General features: G+C 37.7%; 1 protein-coding gene across 4 annotated transcripts; it reads left to right on the top strand.

Annotated features, from left to right (window-relative positions):
• Nucleotides 1-9,688: 9,688 nt before the first annotated feature.
• Nucleotides 9,689-12,560, top strand: LOC122653066 (FCS-Like Zinc finger 8-like). Of its 4 annotated transcripts, XR_006331698.1 has the most exons (4): nucleotides 9,689-9,870; nucleotides 10,788-11,887; nucleotides 12,024-12,236; nucleotides 12,343-12,560. XR_006331698.1 is itself a non-coding variant. In XM_043846999.1 (3 exons), the coding sequence occupies exons 2-3, from the start codon at nucleotides 10,827-10,829 to the stop codon at nucleotides 12,154-12,156; spliced, it is 1,194 nt and encodes a 397-aa protein (XP_043702934.1). In that variant the 5' UTR covers nucleotides 9,689-9,870; nucleotides 10,788-10,826; the 3' UTR covers nucleotides 12,157-12,560. The 4 variants fall into 4 exon arrangements, 3 of the variants coding, with proteins under 3 accessions (XP_043702934.1, XP_043702935.1, XP_043702936.1); XM_043846999.1 differs by having other exon boundaries at nucleotides 12,024-12,560; XM_043847000.1 differs by lacking the exon at nucleotides 9,689-9,870 and adding an exon at nucleotides 9,922-10,087 and having other exon boundaries at nucleotides 10,787-11,887; nucleotides 12,024-12,560.
• The last annotated feature ends 6,815 nt before the right edge of the window (nucleotides 12,561-19,375 follow it).

Below are 19,375 nucleotides of genomic sequence, written 5' to 3' on the forward strand. Positions count from 1 at the left end.
TTGCTGTCACTCAAAAAAAAATTTCTTTATTACAATGCTGATCAACAAAATTTTCTCCATATGGTAAATAAAAAGTTTGCTGTAATATCATGGAAGTCTCTTTTCACACATGTCTAGTCAACTTTCTTTTAAGAGGAATAATTACTTTATAAAAAATCAATACAACCTTAATTTATTAATGGGAAAGAGTTCCCCATGATGTCACTGTGGGGGAATTTACACACCCCACCAATGACGGGGTGAATAAAGGTATCGTCAAATTTTATTTTTTTTTCTTGGGGGGGGGGGGAGAAGGACATCTACAGAGAGTCCCCAAGATCAAAACAAGATAAAGATAATAACAAAGAAGTCCATGTGAAAAAAAAATGCTACCTTGCACCGTGGTAAAAATTTTCTCTTTATTAATCGTTCAGACTCAAGAGTTCCTTTTTCTATTTCTGGGTATGAGACTCAAGAGTTCGATTGACTAAAAGGTGAAACTTGATTAATCTAATTTGTAAATTTTTTTATCAAGAATGTATGGTTTAGGAGAAAGGAACACTGTCTGGTAGTGTCCCCACATTCTCAATGGCCTTTATATTGGTGCAGTGACCATGCAATCTAACGGCAAACCCTTTCCTCGATTACTAAAAAGAATTTGTTAGACTGCATAGAGTACACTAGCATCTCTTGTGTTTATCTTTCTCCTCCAACAATATAAACACAAGGAGAGATTTAAGAGACAGTAGGAAGCTACATGGATATTTATCACCTACGGTTCCCTGCTCAATACAATTCCTATGGTTCCCAAATAAAGAGAATGAAATGATCATTCCACCTCTGATCGAACATTCTGCTTGAGTGGAGTTCACCCCCTCTTATTAGAGGGACTAGAGGAACTTTACCGATCAAGGGATCGCAGGAGATATTTTTCTAGACTACACGCCTACACCCCAAGGTTCTTTTTATGATTTCAGTTTTTTGTTTTTTTTGGGTAAAGTATGAATTCAGTTTCACACTTTCACCTACATAGTTACACTGAGAATTTATTATCTATTTTAAAATATTGCTCCATTTATTTCTTTCATAGGATGGGTCAGAGTCGTCAGACTCCTATTGCCATGTAGGCCTATTGCACGTGTGATTGATCGAACGTTTCTAAAGGATGGACAACCGTTTGATGAATGTACTGTCCTTTAAGAATCTTGACTCGTCGCTGGATTGCATGGGGATGTGTGCCAGTAAGTACACGTGTCATTCTTCTACTGCTGCGCGAAATCATGAAAGCTGAGCCACGCAAAACGACAAAAGAGATGTACTAAGAAAAAATAATAAAGCGGGACAGGTAAATGAATTTTTTTTTTTTTTTTTGGTAAGATGGTAAATGATGACGGATGACCTATGCTTCAAAGTTCAGTTCCACCTTACCAAAACAAAAATAAAAAAACAAAAAAGAGTTCAGTTCCACTTGACATGGCACACGAGTGGGGGGTAAACAGATGATAAAACTAACGGTTAAATTAACGGCGTTAACCTAGATTATCTCATGCACTGATGCGACTAGGGGTGTAAATGAATAGTCGAAATCCATTTTCATATCTGTATCCGTATTTGTTTAACACTATCCAAATCCGTCTGAAAGCTAAACAGATGCGGATACGAATAGGCTATAGCTATTCAAAAATCTATATTTACATGTAAACGAATAAAATATTCGATCCGTATCCGTGTCCATATTCGTTTAGTATTATCTAAATCCATCCGATAGCTAATCAGATGCGAATATGAATATAACACTATCCGAGTCGAATCCAATCTATTTACGGCCCTAAATGCGAAGCGGAACTAACGAAGTAAGGGATCGTTCACCGTTTATTGTTTATTGTTAAGATATAGGGAATAGCTTTACCAAAAAAACCAATAAGATATAGGGAATAGGGATGTCCTCAGTCCTCACGTGTCATTCCTTTACCGTGGAATTGGGGATGAAATAACTCGGCGATCATGGAAACTCTTGTACCTTCTCTTGCTTGCTAAGCTGGGCAAAGTTGTATCATGGCTTTAGGAATTATATTTGATCCATTATCTTTTATGGGCAGGAGTTCTCCGTGTGAGTGCATGGCCAGTGTGTGTATGGGAGTCAATGGGAGCGCGTAGCGGCATCAACTCGATGTTCATTATCGCCTTTCATGGGTGGGGTAGTCATTTTCTCCCTTCTATCTAGGCATAGGGTGCACTCTCCCCCCTCCCCCCTCCCCCCTCCCCCCTCCCCCCTGAGTGTCAATTTTGGACTGAAACAGGTAACCGGATTGGAACTGTCCCACTAGAAACCAGAACCGATCCACCCAATAATTTATTGGTCCGGATCTGGCCTTAGTGATAGGTTATTGGTTCAGATCTGGTATGATCTCAAGAACCGTTAGAACCGAAAGAAATGACAAGGACTGGATTATCATCTAATAAAATCTGACGAATGATGTCATACAACAGAAAAACAACTTCAGAAATTGTGTTTTTGGTATTATCTCCACTCATACCTAACAACTGCAATGTATAGATTATTATTTCAATAAAAAACTTTATTCACGAACCACCAAATTGGTGATGACAGATGTCTAATTATTATAATAGTTTGCTATTTCTAAACCGTCTCTCTCTTTCTCTACATAAACAAAATCTAAATATGAGGAATTATGTGAAAGTTGCAGACATCAAAATTAGTTCAAGTCTAACATATCTGTTCGCATGAGATGATAATATATACATGGACACATTGGAACGTCTACCGTTTTTCTAGAGCAACTCCTATTGTCCTTGTTTTAGGTTCTACATTATAATAATGTTTAAACCCGCTTAGGAATCAAAACCGGACCACCCATTACTTAATGGTCCTGGATCTCAGATTTGGAACCGGTGAGCTTATTGGTGCCGATCTGGTCTTGACATCTTAGAGCTAGAACTGCCAGAGAATCGGACCGATAGCCCAGAATAGGACCAATTGACACCCCTATCCCCCCCCCCCCATAGAGAACTTTCTCTTATTTTTATTTATTGAGAATGGATCATCTGCATGTACGTACAAGTGAACGTACATGTAAGAACCAACCACTTGTTCTTTTTCATTCCATAATTACCCCTCCTTCCCTTGTAAATGGCAAAAATGGGACAGGTGGTTACCTCTCACATGTACTTGCACTTGCACATACGTGCAAAGGAACTGAACTCTTTTTTATTTGGGAAAAGATTCTCTGAGTCACTCTAGTAGGATACTTCAACACCTTTGTGTCTGTCTCTTTCCTCCTCATTTGAAATGACCCTGCTGCCCTTCCAGACTCCCTTGTACGATATTATTTTGTTGCACCTCATTGGTACACTTCCCAATGCTACTTGCTAAGAGAATCTTCTCTCTTTTATTTTATTTTTTTGGAAAAGATTACTGCCTGATCGCGTAGCCTCTACGCCAAGTAAGGGGTGTCAACCAGTCGAGCTCGGTCAGGCCTAGCCGAGCCTCACGGTGCTTAAAGCCTGCACTGTGACCGCCCGTTTATATAATCGAGTAGAGCATGGATGGGCTGGGTCGGGCTCAGGCTATAATCGGATAATATGATCGAACCTTAAACGGTACAGAACCGGGCTATGAGCATGTTTAAATCTAAATGGACTTTAAACGGTGCAGCCATTTCTGGGTAGTATGACGTCCGATTTCATTGCGGGATTCAACTCCACCCAAGTAAGGTTCTAATTTTCAAAATCCTGACAACTGACTACCATTTCAGTCACTTTGTTCGACTCCAAACTGTTATGCATTTTTTTAATACTTTGAACTATGATTTCTTATTTTCTTTGTGTTCTCTTGGGTGCTATTGGAGTTGGTGAGAAATCCACTACTGTAATTGGTGCAACATTTCAGGTAAAGTATCTCCAATCTGGTAAATTTCATATAATATCCTCTTAATTTTCATACATGGTTAAATATTGACACAGTCACACAAGGGAGATCAGGAGAGGGAAGGGGAGGGGAAGTTTACAAATTAAAGGGTCAGGCTAGATCAGGATTGGAATTGGTTTGTCCGATTGGGCGCCCGACGAATTAGGACCTCACACCGGGACCGCCCAATTACTAAATGTGCCAATCCGGGCTGGGCTTTAGTCGGCTGGACTCGTTCGGGTCTAGCGGGCCAGGCCTAGAATTGATACCCCTAACGCCAAGACACGTGAGTGTACGAAATTACTATCCCATCCATTGTAAAATAAAAAATTCCATTCATGTATATGCCTCTAGAGCTAGATTTGCATTTGGCAACCACAAAAGTAAGGGTGTTAATTTAGAACCGAAACGGGTCGTTTAAAAACGAGTCGAACTAAACCGGAGTAAATCGGTTCGGTTTTGATTTACAAAGCTATAAACTTTTCTAGGTTCAGTTCGGTTTCATTTCATGCCTAAAACTGTTAAACGGAATTGAATTATCTATTTTCGAACCGTATAAAATTATATTCGTTTTTCAACTTTTAAATCAAATGTGGATGATAAATTCTTTTCCATTTTAGTGTTTGGGAAAATTTTTGTGGACTATGATTCTAACAAATAAAGGATTTTTTATTGGTGAAGATGTAAAAAAGTTGGTCTAAACAGTTAAAATATGACCTATACCGAATATAAAACAAAATTAAAACTCACTAAGAAAGTTGAATGCAAAGCCGAATAAATACCAAAACTGAACCAAACCGAGTCAATTCGGTTTTGGTTTTAAAAATATATTCCTATTCTCGGTTCGGTTCAAATTTAATCTCTACATTTTATTTCTTAACCGAACTGAAACCAAACCGATTGGCACCTTTACACAAGCTCCTAAACCATCTTTGAAAATGACAATATGAATCAGCGAATATCGTATGGATCTAATTGTTTTTTATGACAATGGGTTTTTTTTTTTAATCCTGTATTGGCCTGATATGGCTGATACATATTGCTATCAGTATTGGCAGCGACCAATAACGTGAACTATAAATCCATGGGTTGTATGGTGTCTTTCTTTTTTGTTGAAAACAATGATTCAAGAATCAAAATCAGATCAGTCGAATTGGCCAATTCGAAGCAGCCAATCCATATGCCAATTCTAGGGTTAGGGTATATTTTAGTCGGTTTTGATCGATTTACGAACCGATCCAGCCTGAATAGATCCAGTTTATGATTCTACTTTTTAAAATTTTGGTTGAAAGTGAAGGTTCATTGGTAGTCAAGGTTTTAAAATAAGGAATCAGACAGAGACGATTCTGATCTGAATTAGCCTTCAAGAACCCCATGATCAGTCCACCAATCCAAAAACAAGGAAATTTCTAGGATTTTCAGTGTGAATCAATCTTGTCGGATCAATCGAAATCAGGAACAGTCACGACTGATTCAACGATCCGATTCCCGATTTTTAAAACCATGTTGGTGGTCGAAAGGCTTAAAGGCTAGTAGTTCCAATGGTTTGTAATTTCTTTTTTTCAAAATAAATTGGTAGTTGAGGAAACAGATTTATGAGGATTATATAATGGTTTCATGTTTAGTGTAATGGTTACTGCGGTTAAGATTGATAAATCAATAAAAATAAAAAAAATTAAGATTTTTATAATGATTTTTTTTTTTTTTTTTTTTTTTTTTGAGTAGAAAATTTTATGATGAATTAGATCTAAGGGCATTGACCACATCAATATTCGATATAATTGAATTGGATAAGCCAACTAGATCAGATTATCTTTGCTTTAGAAGATATAGGTTGGAAATGGTACTAGATCCATGTCAAAACGCTAATTACATGTCAATGTCACAACATTAATGTTATCTTCAATTACAATAATAAATATGTGAAGAGACACACACTTATGTACAATGCCCCTAACCCATCAAAATAATTGTGAAAGAATACCCTTCTACATGACGAGAATTGAGGGGTTCCCCCCTCCCCCCTCTAAATGTAACTCCATTCATGCTAATCACATCTAAAATGTGATAGATTTTCTTCTATTTTTCCTACACAAAAACTTATGTAAGAGGCTTTTTCAATTGTAAACATGTTCACCAAAACTATTTGGGACATTGAATTTCACAAATAGGTTGATTGGATTTAGCCCAATTCGATTTCAAATCAATTATTTTTAAACGTTTAATAAAGTTATTTTGAATAAGATTTTGTGAGACTGTATATGTTTGTATATTGTTAAATAAGAGTTTTTCTTATTGGCGCCCCTTAAGGGAGTCAAATAATTTGTGATCTTACTTTTTGGTCTTTTTAGTATAAGATACATTTTTTTCTTCTAATGAGGTTAATATTATCGTTTCACATTTGTACTCGAAAAATATGCATGACAATGATATCTTTTGATAATAATTAAATAATATATTGATATGTTACTTTCAAATTATTTTTGAAACCATCTTTTTATACCCCTATTTTAAATAATCTTTGGGAAAAAGACAAGGGAAAATTAAAAGGTATCAAGTTCTAAATACACCTAAATCGGTGTCATTCAGAAAGCCCCTTTAATAATGATGATGATTAATATTCGTTTAAACTTAATAATATATTTTATTGTTTAAATCAAAATAAACTTTACTCCAAAATTATAAAAGAATATGACCTAAAAGATAACATGTGCAAATGCTATTATGATTTAACTATGAGAATTGAGTGAAAATGTAAGCCTTATTCATGTGTGGTATAACAAATGCCATTCAAATTTCTATCCAACTATTCTACCCTTTGATGATATATATCGAATAACTTATGTTCCCCTCTTTTATCCTCCACAAATTTTTTTAATTCATTTGTTTTACCATGTTTCCAAATTAACTTCTATTATAAGATTGACAGATCATATATATCAATATATGCATAAGGCATTGAAATTATTCATATATCCTCCATCCCCAACCTACCACACACACACACACAAAAAAAAAAGAAGAAATTATTCATATATAATTTTTATCTTTATTGGATATGGTCATCGATTATCTTTGACTGCTAGACCAACTCAATCTTGACTGGTAAAGTTTCCATTTTCACATCCTCAATAGCCAATGACTAACCATATATTTTTTTTGTTTCGTCAACCATCTAAAATTTATTATTGAAAGTCCATATGGAAAATTTTCATTGGGAAAAATGAGCAATAGGAGGAAAACAAGTTGAAGTTGGGGTTGGGGTTGGGGTTGGGGTTGGGGTGGCGGGGGGGGGGGGGTGAGATACCAATTATACATGAGAAAGCAACAAATTTGAAACATGTCTAGTAAACTAATGAGCTTCAAAGATACAACTACAAGTACCAGCCATACTTTACTTTTATAGATCAATTTATTGTTTACGTGTAATGATAAACACTAATAATGATGGTCATGTGTGAAGATTAACTCAAATAAGGTGTGCCTTTACTGAGTCCAAATTTAGGTGTCATTTATCAAAATGTTAAATTTTATGCTTTTTCCCTCTCCGATGATAATCACATAATGATGTGTTTAACATATATGTTGTATAATTGTAGATGATCTATTTACCTCCATTGAGCCTTCTTTAAAATTTTTTTTGATGAGTACTTACATTTTCTTTCTTTATATTGAAAATTCTTTATCTCTTCTAGACTAAAGTCTACCATATGATCTTTGATTATGTGTCTATCTCTCTCTTCTCAAATTCAAAAAAAAATTAAATTTTTTCTTTTCTTTCTGTCCATTTCTTGCCAACCAAACATAGCCTTATTGTAGACTAAAGTCTATCACATGATCTTTGATTATGTGTCTATCTCTCTCTCCTTAAATTTAAAAAAAAATTGAACTTTTTCTTTTCTCTTTTGTCCATTTCTTGCCAACCAAACATAGCCTTATTGTTAAGGGTCCAAAATACCTTCTTTCCAACCTAGATCTCATGTGATACGCATAAATATCACCCATCAATAAGCATGCGACACATGGTGAGGATAATTCATAAATCAAGGATGCGTTAAGTTTCCCAGTTATATCGAGACTCTCCTTTTGTCTCACCGAGGTGACGTATCATATCAGTACTTCCCCCTTTAGGATTCTCAACAATGATCTCCTTCCATATCAGCTCCCTTTAGGACTCTCACTGAGGTGTTGTATCATATCAGGATTTCCCTCTTTAGGACTCTCAACGATGATCTCCTTCCAATATTGGACTCCTAGCGCTGACTCTCAACACAACCATGCAATTTCATCCTATAGATATAGGGGGCCAACACCCAGGTAAGGGGATCAATCCATCTTTGACTCTCTTGCGCAATTGCTCTGCTAATTCGTGTTGTTGCTTGGAGATTGACTTAAGCATCAAAGAATCCTCCCCAAAGTCTGCCCTGATCTCTCTTTTGCCTTTTGTTCTTTAGTCTTGCAGAACTGCTCGTCCGCATCAGGCTGATCGATTTTCTACGACAACACCACAGATTAAGAAATTCTCTCTTCACCATAGGTGAGAAAACTTGATCTAATTTATTTATTTATTTATTTTGGTGGATTTTATTGTTAATATGTTTGATAAGGACCAATTAATTATTAATTAGCTATAATATGATTGGAAAACTAGGTTTTGACTCAGGCGAGTCACCCAAGTCGAGTTACAAAAAATATAAAACTAGGCTAGGAATTACGAAGACTCCCAGGCTTAAGAAATAATCAGACTAGGTCTGAGTTAGTCCAAGTTTTTATTGACTCGTTTTCGTTTGAGATGTGAATCTCATGGAGTCTAGTTTTATTTTTTTCATTGGGCCATATGCTATTAATAGACCATATTAATTTTGGTTTACAACTAAATAGAACCCTACATTTTTTGTTTGTTGTCTATATTAACTCTTTTTTTTTCCTCAACCATAACCTGAGTTCTTTCCTCCCTTGAAGAAGGGAAAGAGGGAAGATACTAAAAAAAAAACATTACCGCCCCTAATCAGGTTTCACTCACTCAACGCACAGATTTTGGAAAAAGATGTCAAAGTTGAAAATTTGATTTTCCAAATATAAACTATACTGTCGTGGTTTTAGTGCACGGTATTGGATCAGGTATCGGTCAATCGTAAAACCTATATGATACTAATACAGCATCGAAACATATTGGCCATATCGGACAGATTTACCCTTCAATCTCTTTTTAAAATGGATTTGTGACCATTTTACCCCTTGTTTGTACTGTATCACCGATATGGTACTGGCACAATAATGGGATCGATTACTTGCAAACACCGATACATATTGCCTGATACAAACGATACGATATGATACCGATACTGAAAACCATGTATATGGCAATAAAAGGGCTCAAGTAGGAAAACCACGCCTAAGATATTGGGGGGTCCTTCCGTCATTTCACTTCATCCGTTGTCTTCGGAAACTCGCGAGTAGGATTCCGGTCGAACCATAATTAAAGAGTTGTGGAGTGTGGACGTTAGTCAGTTAATTTTAAACTCCACAATCAGCTTTGTTACTTCTTCTGCCGACTCTCTTCAAATGGGAAAGAAATACCCTTTTGAAAATTGCATTTTCAACCAAACCCAAAAAAAATAATCTAAATAGGAAGAGAGAGAGAGAGAATACTTTATAGTTTTATATTTTTTAGTTCGTACAGATGAATACGTATTTTTCGTGTAGAATACGTATCCTATGTCAATCATGAAGCAGAGATCGAGAGTGGAAACTGAGAAGTATATCAAGCGGCTACCTGCGTCGCTGATTTTGATGAATGTGTAAGAGAGGAAGAAAGAGAAAAAGGGTAAAGAAAATAGAGTGCAGGAAGGAACAGAGTACAGTGGTGTACTGCACAAGTTTCACACCTTTGTTGATATATAGTTTTTCTTCTTTTGGAGTACTCAGCTCTCATCTGGGAAGTTTTCTGAGGAGAAAACCAGGTGGGTTTTCCATTTTCTTCATGATCCTTTGCTTCATTCCTCATTACGTGTGTTCTTGGATATTGGGTTCTTGGGTTTGGACTTTAAATGTGAAAAATTGGAAAGGGGATTTAGTTTGGGATTTTTATCTTCGGTTGATGTTTCTTTTCAGCCCTGCATGCATGTTCCAAAGGTTTCAGAGCTTCTCATCTGATACTTATCAGAGTTCTGTTATCTGTGATTTTATGAACCTTGTCGGTGCATTTTTCCGGAGTTATTCTCAGTTCATGTCTATAAATTTGCCTTTGAAATTCAGATTATAAGCTTTGACAGTAAATTATTTTTTCAACTCCCAATGCAAGGTCCGTGGTAGCTGAGCTATTCTTCTTGTAACGTGTTGTTTTGATCTATGTCATTGGTCCTGTATTCAAATTTTGATTGAAATCAGGAGAGGGATGTGATCTCATGCGCGGTTTCAGCGGTCTTTAAAAGTTTTTGCCTGCATTGGAGGAAGCTTGTCCATTTGGGTTTATTACATTTCGATTTTTGATCATCAACATCCTTATGGGGTTTCGGAGCTTTTCCTGTTGATGTTTCTCATGTGGGCAATTTGAGGCTCGGGACTTATGATCGCTGCAGATTCCTTCCCCCCCCCCCCCTCCCCCTCTCTCTCTCTCTCTCTACTCTACTCTACTCTAGAATCCATGCAAGCTCCATGCCTTCTTTTGTTGTTGAGTGCTAGAGGATTCTCACATGATTCGGCAAATCTGTAGTTATGTTTCTGGTTTTTGTGCTGTCTATCATTCCATTGTCACTCGACGCCACACGGTTTCATTATTTTCTTCTTCTTATTATTTATTGGTCTTCTCTTTGGGTCTTGATTATATTTATTTTCCCTAATTTTATTAATGTCATGTTCTTCTAATTTTCCAATGCAGTAAGAGGTGGTTTCTTTGGAGGGAGCTGAGATTTTGATAATGCTGAGGAAGAGGAGCCGATCAATTCAGAAAGATCAATACAAGGGTCATCTGATGTCGGATTCTGCTTCAGAGACTCGCGATTTTCTGGGGCAGAAGCTCAAAAGCGGTTCCTTTTTCAGCGTCCCTGGTTTGTTTATAGGGTTCAACACAAAGGGTTCATCAGATTCTGACTCTGCTAGAAGCCCTACTTCTCCTTTGGATTACAAGGTTTTTGCAAATTTAGCTAATCCTTTTAGGTCTCCCAGAGCAAGTCCTGATGGTCCTCAAAAAAGCTGGGATTGCAGTAAGGTCGGCCTTGGCATTGTAGATTCTCTCAAAGATGAAGTCAAACCATTTTCTAAGGGTCCTAAAACTTCGGAGAGTAAGAGTATTCTGTTCGGATCGCAGTTCAGAAACCCTTCTTCCCCAAAACATCTGTTTGATTCGGTTGATTCTTCTCTCCCTAAGGTCCATGCGGTTTCTCCAAATTCCCAGCTTGATTCTCCCCGTCTGCAACTGGACAACTCAGATAATGTGTTTAGAGTCGGAGAAACCCGATTACAACCTAAGCCTTTAGGGAAAGTGAGGTCTTGGTTGTTTGATTCTGATCTCTCTGCAACGTCTCTGAATAGCTTAACATACCTTAACACCAATTTGAGTTCTGAAGATTTATGGGTTGAAAAGAAAACTGCCCAAGTTAATTCGCCTTCTATAATCAATGGAGGCTCAAATTTTGACAATTCTTTGGTCATGAAGCCGAGTTCGCTCCCTGTATCCTTTGGCTCTGACGTAGGAATTATGGGGTCTCTCTCTGCCCGTGAGATAGAACTATCGGAGGACTATACTTGTGTAATTTCTCATGGTCCAAACCCAAGAAAAACTCACATTTTTGGTGACTGCATTTTAGAATGTCATGGTAGCGAGTTAACTAATTCTAAGAAAGAAGAGAGAGTGATGGAATTTTCACCGAAAGTTAAATGCTTGGATGGTTCTGTTCTGTATCCCTCTGATGATTTTTTGAGCTATTGTTGTGCTTGCAAGAAGAAGTTGGAACAGGGGAAAGACATCTATATGTACAGGTTTGTTCAATTTCTTCTCTGTTTTTGTATACTATATCCATTGCTTGTCTTATTAATCATAACTATTGATATAAGATGAGTGAACACTGTCAAAATCGGATATTGAGAACATGTAGTTTCCTTTTGTCTTGTGCAGAGGTGAGAAAGCATTTTGCAGTAGCAGTTGCCGCTCCCAGGAAATTTTGGTTGAGGAGGAAATGGAGAAAACTGTCAATAATTCCTCTGAAAACTCTCCTGGATCTACCTACCCTGAAAAAATATTTCTTTAGGGTATGGTTGTAGCTACATAACGGCATTGAAGGTTATTTCCCCTGCCAACAGGTTCACGATTGATGAAATCACAACAAAGGTAAACTCTTCGATCGTCCGTCTATCAAGAGCTGTCAATGTGAAGCGTTTAGCAGCCATGGATGATCGTTATGTACATTGCTTTGTTTGCTGTGATTGTGTTTTAGCTTTCATGGTTTGTCTGGTTAAGGATGGTGGAAGCTAGTTTTCCCGTTGATAATTGGGACATTGATATATGATGAGATTTATAATTTTGATTAGATAGGGTAGAAGTTGATGTCCTGGCTCCCCACCTTTTCTGTTTCTTCATTTTCTCTTGGCAGGAGATGTTGTATAAGCCTCTTAACTTGAGAAGTTCATGATTGAATATAAGCTGCTTTAGATATAATCTATGTTCTCCCTGTTTTTATTTGATGATTTTCCTGAAGCCATTGAAGCTTAACAAGTATGTGCTTCACATTATGTGGCGGTATTTTCACCCACTTTAGTGTGTTGTGTATGAAGCATGAAATATGGAATTACTGTTTGAAAAAGGTATTTATGAGAATCTGTATTACATGGGCCTGAGCCATGTCCTCCATTGTTGTGTGGCAATCACCATATTGACAACTATTTATACCAGCATGGTGGTCTTTCTGTGTTAAATGATAATCTGCATTCACTATCATATGATGCTGCCTATTATCATTGATCTTTACCTTATGAAGACAAGCATGTGAATGGGATTATGTGGTAGTGGTAACCACTGGGTCTAGACCTCCGATGCGTCACATTCACTGTAGAATTGCGTCTAGGTGAAGGAGAGTGTAAACTGTAGTGTCTCAGCTGTAAATTTCCTATTAACAGCAAACCATTTCTTCTATCAGATTATAGCTTACCTGTTTGATTCTTACTTCTTTCATCCTTGTTCACACCCAACCTACACCCTTTCATCTATCTAATGTGGCATGAACATTTGCAAGAAGCAGGTCTGGTTTCAGTAGAAACTGCTACCTGCATTCTCTACTAGTCCGACATTGTCAAGTATCCTTAGTCTCTCAGGAAAACAAACTGACATTATATCTGGTTTAATCTGTAGGGTTTTGGTAAGCTTCATTACCTCGTTTAGGTGCTCTACTCTATCAAACCCAGAGTAATCCATGACCCAAGTGCATATTTGGGAGCTATCCCAATATACCCAGTTCTGGTACTTGGTTGGCCTGCACCTCTCATGGTGTAGGCAGCTGTAGTTTTCATCCCAACATTCTTCAGGCAATGTTGGAGAAACAGCTCTGTAAAGGCTCTCTACTTTCCTACATTTATCAAACACATGAATTCAAAATTTCAAATAGCCTAATCTAGAGTTCCAGGGCAAGCCAAAGAACATTTGAACACTGTACAACACTTGTAATCTATCATTGTATATGAGGATTAGAGGTAAAGAACTGTGCATCCATCCTCCTCCAGAAATTAGAATCAAACTCAATTATTCACCCTATCCCCACATTTCTGCTTCTTGTGGTTACTATCCCACACAGTGATCCAGGATGTAAATCACTCATGCTTCCAGAGAGCAACCCTTTTGAATTGAATGAGCCTAAATCTGTTACTTAGATATTGTGTACAATTCTTTGAAATGTTCTGTAGGAATCCATCCAAATTCATTCCATCTTGAATTACTGCAATTATCCTCCAGATGAGCTCTGGTCCCATTTGCATACCTTTGTCTGTGTAAAGTGTAAACAACTCTGAATTTAAGCAAATGAAAAGACACAAAGTGGGCTAGAAGCATCCATCAATCAGACAAGGAAGGAGTCAACTCAGCAAAAGTTATTATCAAATCTAAACCCATAAGCAGCAATGGATGGAGCCATAGCCACCACGTTCCTCAAAGCCAAAACCAAAGAAAATAAAACCTCACATTTCATGTTTGCCAATTGCCACCGCCTGATGATTCAATGCTTTATCTATATTCCTGAACAAAGTGAAAGAGCTGTCATTTGTCAGCAATCCTCCGCACCAATTTTGAGATATTTCCAAGGTGAACAAACCTTTTCAAGATATGGCAGATCATGGCCTACGGCCTACCTAAGGTCAGGTCAAAACACCATCAACCCTAAAGTCCCATCAAAGCTTTTGGCGACCTGGGAATTTCAGAAAAAAAAAAAAACAAAATTGGGAGAATTCCCTCTTGAAATCTCACTGTTTGTAATGATGGTTGAGCATCCACCTTTTAATTTTTTTCTGATGGAAGTTGAGCATCCACCTTGTATGTAATCTTAATTAAGATAACAAGCATATTTTGAGTATAATCGACTTGAAATGAAAGCCTGAATGCCTTTTCCATTCCATCATCCATGGTTTGAGGCATCGGTATCACGATACATATTGGTTTTGTTAGTCATCGATCTTGATACCGTGTCATCTCATCGACGAAATGGTTCGGACAAGGGATAAAACAGTGAAAAAAATTATCTTTTAAGAAAAAATTTGGGTAAACTTGTCCAATACAGTTGATCTTTGCTGATATTGTATCGCTCTAGTTGATGTTGCACACAAACAACTAGGCCACTTAGAGATACCAAGAGTAGTGCTCAATTGAACATAAACAAAGTTATGATAGTGAAAATCAAGTTTAAGAGAAAATAGAGTTTGAGATTGTTTAACAAAAACTGTTAAACAAATGGACTAAAATCCAATCTATATACACAGAGGAAGAGAGATATCACCAAGGGTTGTTCCCAAAAGACACCCTAATACTGTGTCTTTTTCTACAAGACATATTTGTTGACCATTCAAATAGGCTTTCTAATCATGGTACGTAATCTAGGGATTGGATCGATCAATTCACTTGAATTCGATCGTTAACGATCAATGCTGACATCGATCATCTAGTATGACCCAAGTGTAAAATAATAATAAAAACTGATTTTTAGATTTGTATCAATCAAGACTGATCTCAATTTGACTTCTGCTACCTTAAAACAATGTTTTTAATAGTCACATCCATTGGTCACTTAGGGTGTTGCACTCCTCTGTAGTGTGATAGGGAGTGTAGCGCACATCCAACGGTCCACAGTGCTTGAGCATGCACGCAGCCCAACACTCTGTTTGTGTGTTGGATTACGTGCCCAAGCACTGCGGGCCGTCAAATGGTACGCTACAAACCATGTCGCGCTACAGAGGACTCAAATCCATCACTTAGGCGCCTAACAAAAGACACAATCCTTTAACAAACCTTTTATATAAAAATAATATTTTATAAGTTATTAATTAATAACCATTTAAAATTCCAACACCTCTAATCACCACCCCCCCCCCCCCCCCCTCAACCAAAAAAAAAAAAAATTTCCAACACCAAACGATTGAAAAGTTAGAAATTTTTTGAATGTGAGTGGGTATGAAGGCCTGACCCACCACCATTGAAAAGCTAACCCATGAAGGGTCCAGCTAGCCAGCCCAAGTGCACCTTTTTTCACAAAATTCAGGTAACCTTAGTAGTGATTAATCCTTTGAAGTGCAGAGTACCTTGGAACCGAAAACAACAAGGCTTTGCACTTTGCAGGGCTTTAGTACAAGTAGTAGTACACTAGTACACCTCTTAATGGGTAGCAGAACAAGGCACCAACCCCCACACAAATTGGTCGGATCAGTGCCGGAAGGGAATCATCTGTTCATGTCCATCCAAGGTTGCCAAGGGATCCGATTGTGAACTGGAAAGGGGCTTCATAGTTTGATTAGAGTCTTTTTTTTATGAGCTTTTAATCTTATAAAGACAATGTACATTGTACTAAGTAAGACAGTGAAGAATCTTATAATTGTTGTGAATCTGTAGTAGGTCGCTGAAGATTTTATTAGTTAAAAGAGAGAATGTTAAGATAATTAAACTGGATTAAACCAGATGCTTATCGTCTCCTGTTCCCCGCCCGGTACGGTGGTCCAGTTCCACTCATAGGGAGTCGGAAATGATGATCTAACCCCCTGCCTGAACACACTGCTCGATGGAGGTTAAAACGTCATTTCTGCCTCCCTATCAGTGGAATTGGACCACTGTATTGGGCAGGGAACAGGACAGGAAAAAAATTCAGATTAAACCTGCTAACTGAACTCTGTGCCGTGAATTTCTTGATTGAGTCTTCTTGCCAAGCATCCATTGATTCCATTGGTTGCAAAGGAAATAAACGGAAGGGAAATGAAATCATTACTAAAGTGAAAACTTTGTAATTGTCATCTTACATGATTGCATGATTAATTTTAAAATATTTTAAATTTGGTTATTAAATTTTAGGGATAGAGAATGCTACCTGGACGTGTGTGGTACACTACCCCTGCATCTAGACAAAGGCGGGCGAAATAACCACCATGTCGTTGGGGAATTCTGTTTTTCCATGGGGGTGTGTTGATCATTTTGCCCACCCCAGTGTTTGGACTTAGGGGCAGCGCCATTGCACGTTGTAGCATACTCTTTCCCAATAAAAATTATAGGACAAGGAATGCTAACCAGTGTTGTGTGTGGACGTGTACTTGCATCCAGATACAACACATTTCCACTTTTCTAGGAGGTGCACCAGTCTTTTCGCACCAGGTTGTGTTCGGGCAATAGGTACACGCCCACACACACCACCGATTAGCGTTCTTCTCCCAAAAAATATTTTGAGAAGTCTAACTCCAAAATATGGTGAGGTCATAATTCATCATTGGATTGGGGGAGAGCAGTCTCTTTGGGGGAGTGTGGCCACTGTGTGTGGTATTTGGATCCTCTACTGCCGAGTTGCCCCAACTACGCCCTATTTCGCAAATATAGTAAGGCGGTCATTTCACGCCCTACTATGTCTATGCACTAGGGAAGTTGGGGCAGCTCCACAGTAGAGGATCCGGATCCCTATGTGTGTGTATGTGCACTGGGGCAATGAGACAGCACACCAAAACATCTTGAGGGGTGGGATTTCTGCCCCCCTCCCATCCACTATGTCTGTGCGTGACCGGTAAATACACCCTCCCACATAAAAATTTTCTCCTTCATGATTACAGATTTTTTCTATTTTTTTCCTTTTCAAAATTGATTTCATTTTCCTTCCCTTCCCTTCCCTTCACTTGCAACGAGTTGGAGCTGTAAGTCAAAATGCCAAGGAAAAGAGGAAGAGTTCACACAGTTCACTCCATATGGAATCAGGGCTAGATGATAAATATCCTGGTTTCATCAATAAAGCACGGAAATACCACTCATTTAAAAATGTGTCCTTACAATTTTTTTTTTTCTGCCGCTTTTGATCTTTTTGGAAGTCTTGGACTGATTGGGAGGATAAAAATTCGACGTTAAGTAGGTTCAAAGCCCAAACCAAGTAAAGTAGTTTTTCTTTTCTTGGGTTTAATAAGAACCAAGAGGTTTTTTTTTTTTTTTTTTTTTTTTTTTGTATATTTATTTTTTCTTTTATCTTTTCTTAATATAATTTACTTATCCCAAAAAAAAAAACACAGAAGAAGTTTTCTAGTAGTTCCCTCTTAACCTTTTCATTTTCTTATTTAATGATAAAACTATGTCTTTGGGTGATCATAAGTAGGTTTTTAGTATTCTTGCCATCACTATGTATTTTATTTGGATTCATAGAAATCGAGTTATATTTACTCAATCCATTCTTAAGTAGTCTTAAGTCTTAACCCAACTATTGTCTTGCAAAATATTTCTCATTGGACTTTTGATCTTAATTTACCTCCCAACTCTTCCTTATCTCTTCCTGCCTCTCCCTCGGTGTTTCTTCTGGTTTTTTCCTTTTCTAAGTGTCTGGACTTGCCTATTGCTCATCATTCTATTGTTATTACTGATGTTAGTTTTATCAATGCTTCGATGGAGGTAGGTTGGGCTTCTCATATTATTTATAAAAACCATTTATTTTTTGTTAAAATAGACTATGGCATGACAAAAAGTGTGGTTGAGACAGAAGCAAGGGGATTTCTCCAAGGGACCAAAGGGGTAATGTCATTGGGCATCAATTCCATAGACATTTGTTCTGTGTCAAAGATTCTGACTCACATGATCCCGAAGATTGATGCAGTGGTTAGGTTCATGGGAAGTATTATGTGAGTATCTGGCTCATAGGGTTAGGGAGGAGGAAAAAAATTGGCTTGTTGCTGCCCTCAATTGTAAGTGCCAATTTAGAATAATTCCCTTTTCCTTTGGATTCACAAATACCCTCTTAGGTTTTTTTATTTTCCAAAATACCCTTTAGGATTCCAAGTCAGTGCCTATGATTGGTGCAGCAGGAACATGGCTGCAACTCGGGCAGCAACCAAATTTTGTTCAAGGAAGAGAAGGTGAGGTTGGTTTCTTCGCAAGAAATTATGGATTTTGTGTCCCTTTTGTGTTCTTAATTTTAATCTTTTTACATAAAAAATGTTGTAATGAGGCAAGGGTAGACCCAATGGGGGCGAAATGATCACCACACCTCCCATGAAAGGCGAAAATTCCGCCCCCTCCCCCCGAGATGCTAGCGCGCGCTCTCATTGGTTGCCACGCACGTGTGGCCCCTGTGCTCCCCCACAAAGAACGCTTTTCCAATATTCTTTTGGGAAAGAGAACACTACCTGGTTGCATGTAGGGGCAACGTGCGGTATGTTGCCCTTGTGCCTAGACACAAGGGCCGGCGAAATGACCATCACATCCCCGATAAATTCTGCCTTTCCATGAGGGTGTGGCGGTCATTTTGCCAGCCCCTGTGTCTAGGTACAAGGGCAATGCATCGCACACGCTCATGTAGTGTTTTTTCTCTCTTTTCTTTTTGGTAAAAATTTCCCGTGATAGAACAAGTAAGAGTGTCTTTGGATTGAACGCCTAATTTTGCCATGTGGAAGGATCAAATGAAAAATCTGATTGATGGATACTTAACAGACATTTTGAATATACCACATATTAAATTTTAGACTCAAATTCAATCATTTAGCCCGCAACATAATGCCATGCATTCTTGTATATGCCCAGCACACCTACTAGTACTTCGATCACTATCATTTCTTTTCTAGTTTTTCAAAACTTTATTTTGTCATAGGACAAACTCCATTTTGTCCTTCTTCTTTTTCTCTTTTTTCTTTTTCTTCTTTTTAATTTTTTTAATTTTTTTAATTTTTTAATTTTTTTTATTTTCGGTATGAATAAGACAAATTCCATTCAAGCTAGAACTTTGACATGACATATGAGCAGAGGACCTTAAGATCGACCTTTTTGTA

The sequence above is a fragment of the Telopea speciosissima genome, chromosome 2 (assembly GCF_018873765.1).
Source record: "Telopea speciosissima isolate NSW1024214 ecotype Mountain lineage chromosome 2, Tspe_v1, whole genome shotgun sequence".
Taxonomy (NCBI): domain Eukaryota; kingdom Viridiplantae; phylum Streptophyta; class Magnoliopsida; order Proteales; family Proteaceae; genus Telopea; species Telopea speciosissima.

Excerpts from the sequence above, each read along its gene's own strand:
- LOC122653066 (XM_043846999.1), top strand. The coding sequence starts at position 10,827 with ATGCTGAGGAAGAGGAGCCGATCAATTCAGAAAGATCAATACAAGGGT. Across the intron at positions 11,888-12,023 it reads AAAGACATCTATATGTACAG|AGGTGAGAAAGCATTTTGCA; the intron begins GTTTGTTCAATT and ends TGTCTTGTGCAG.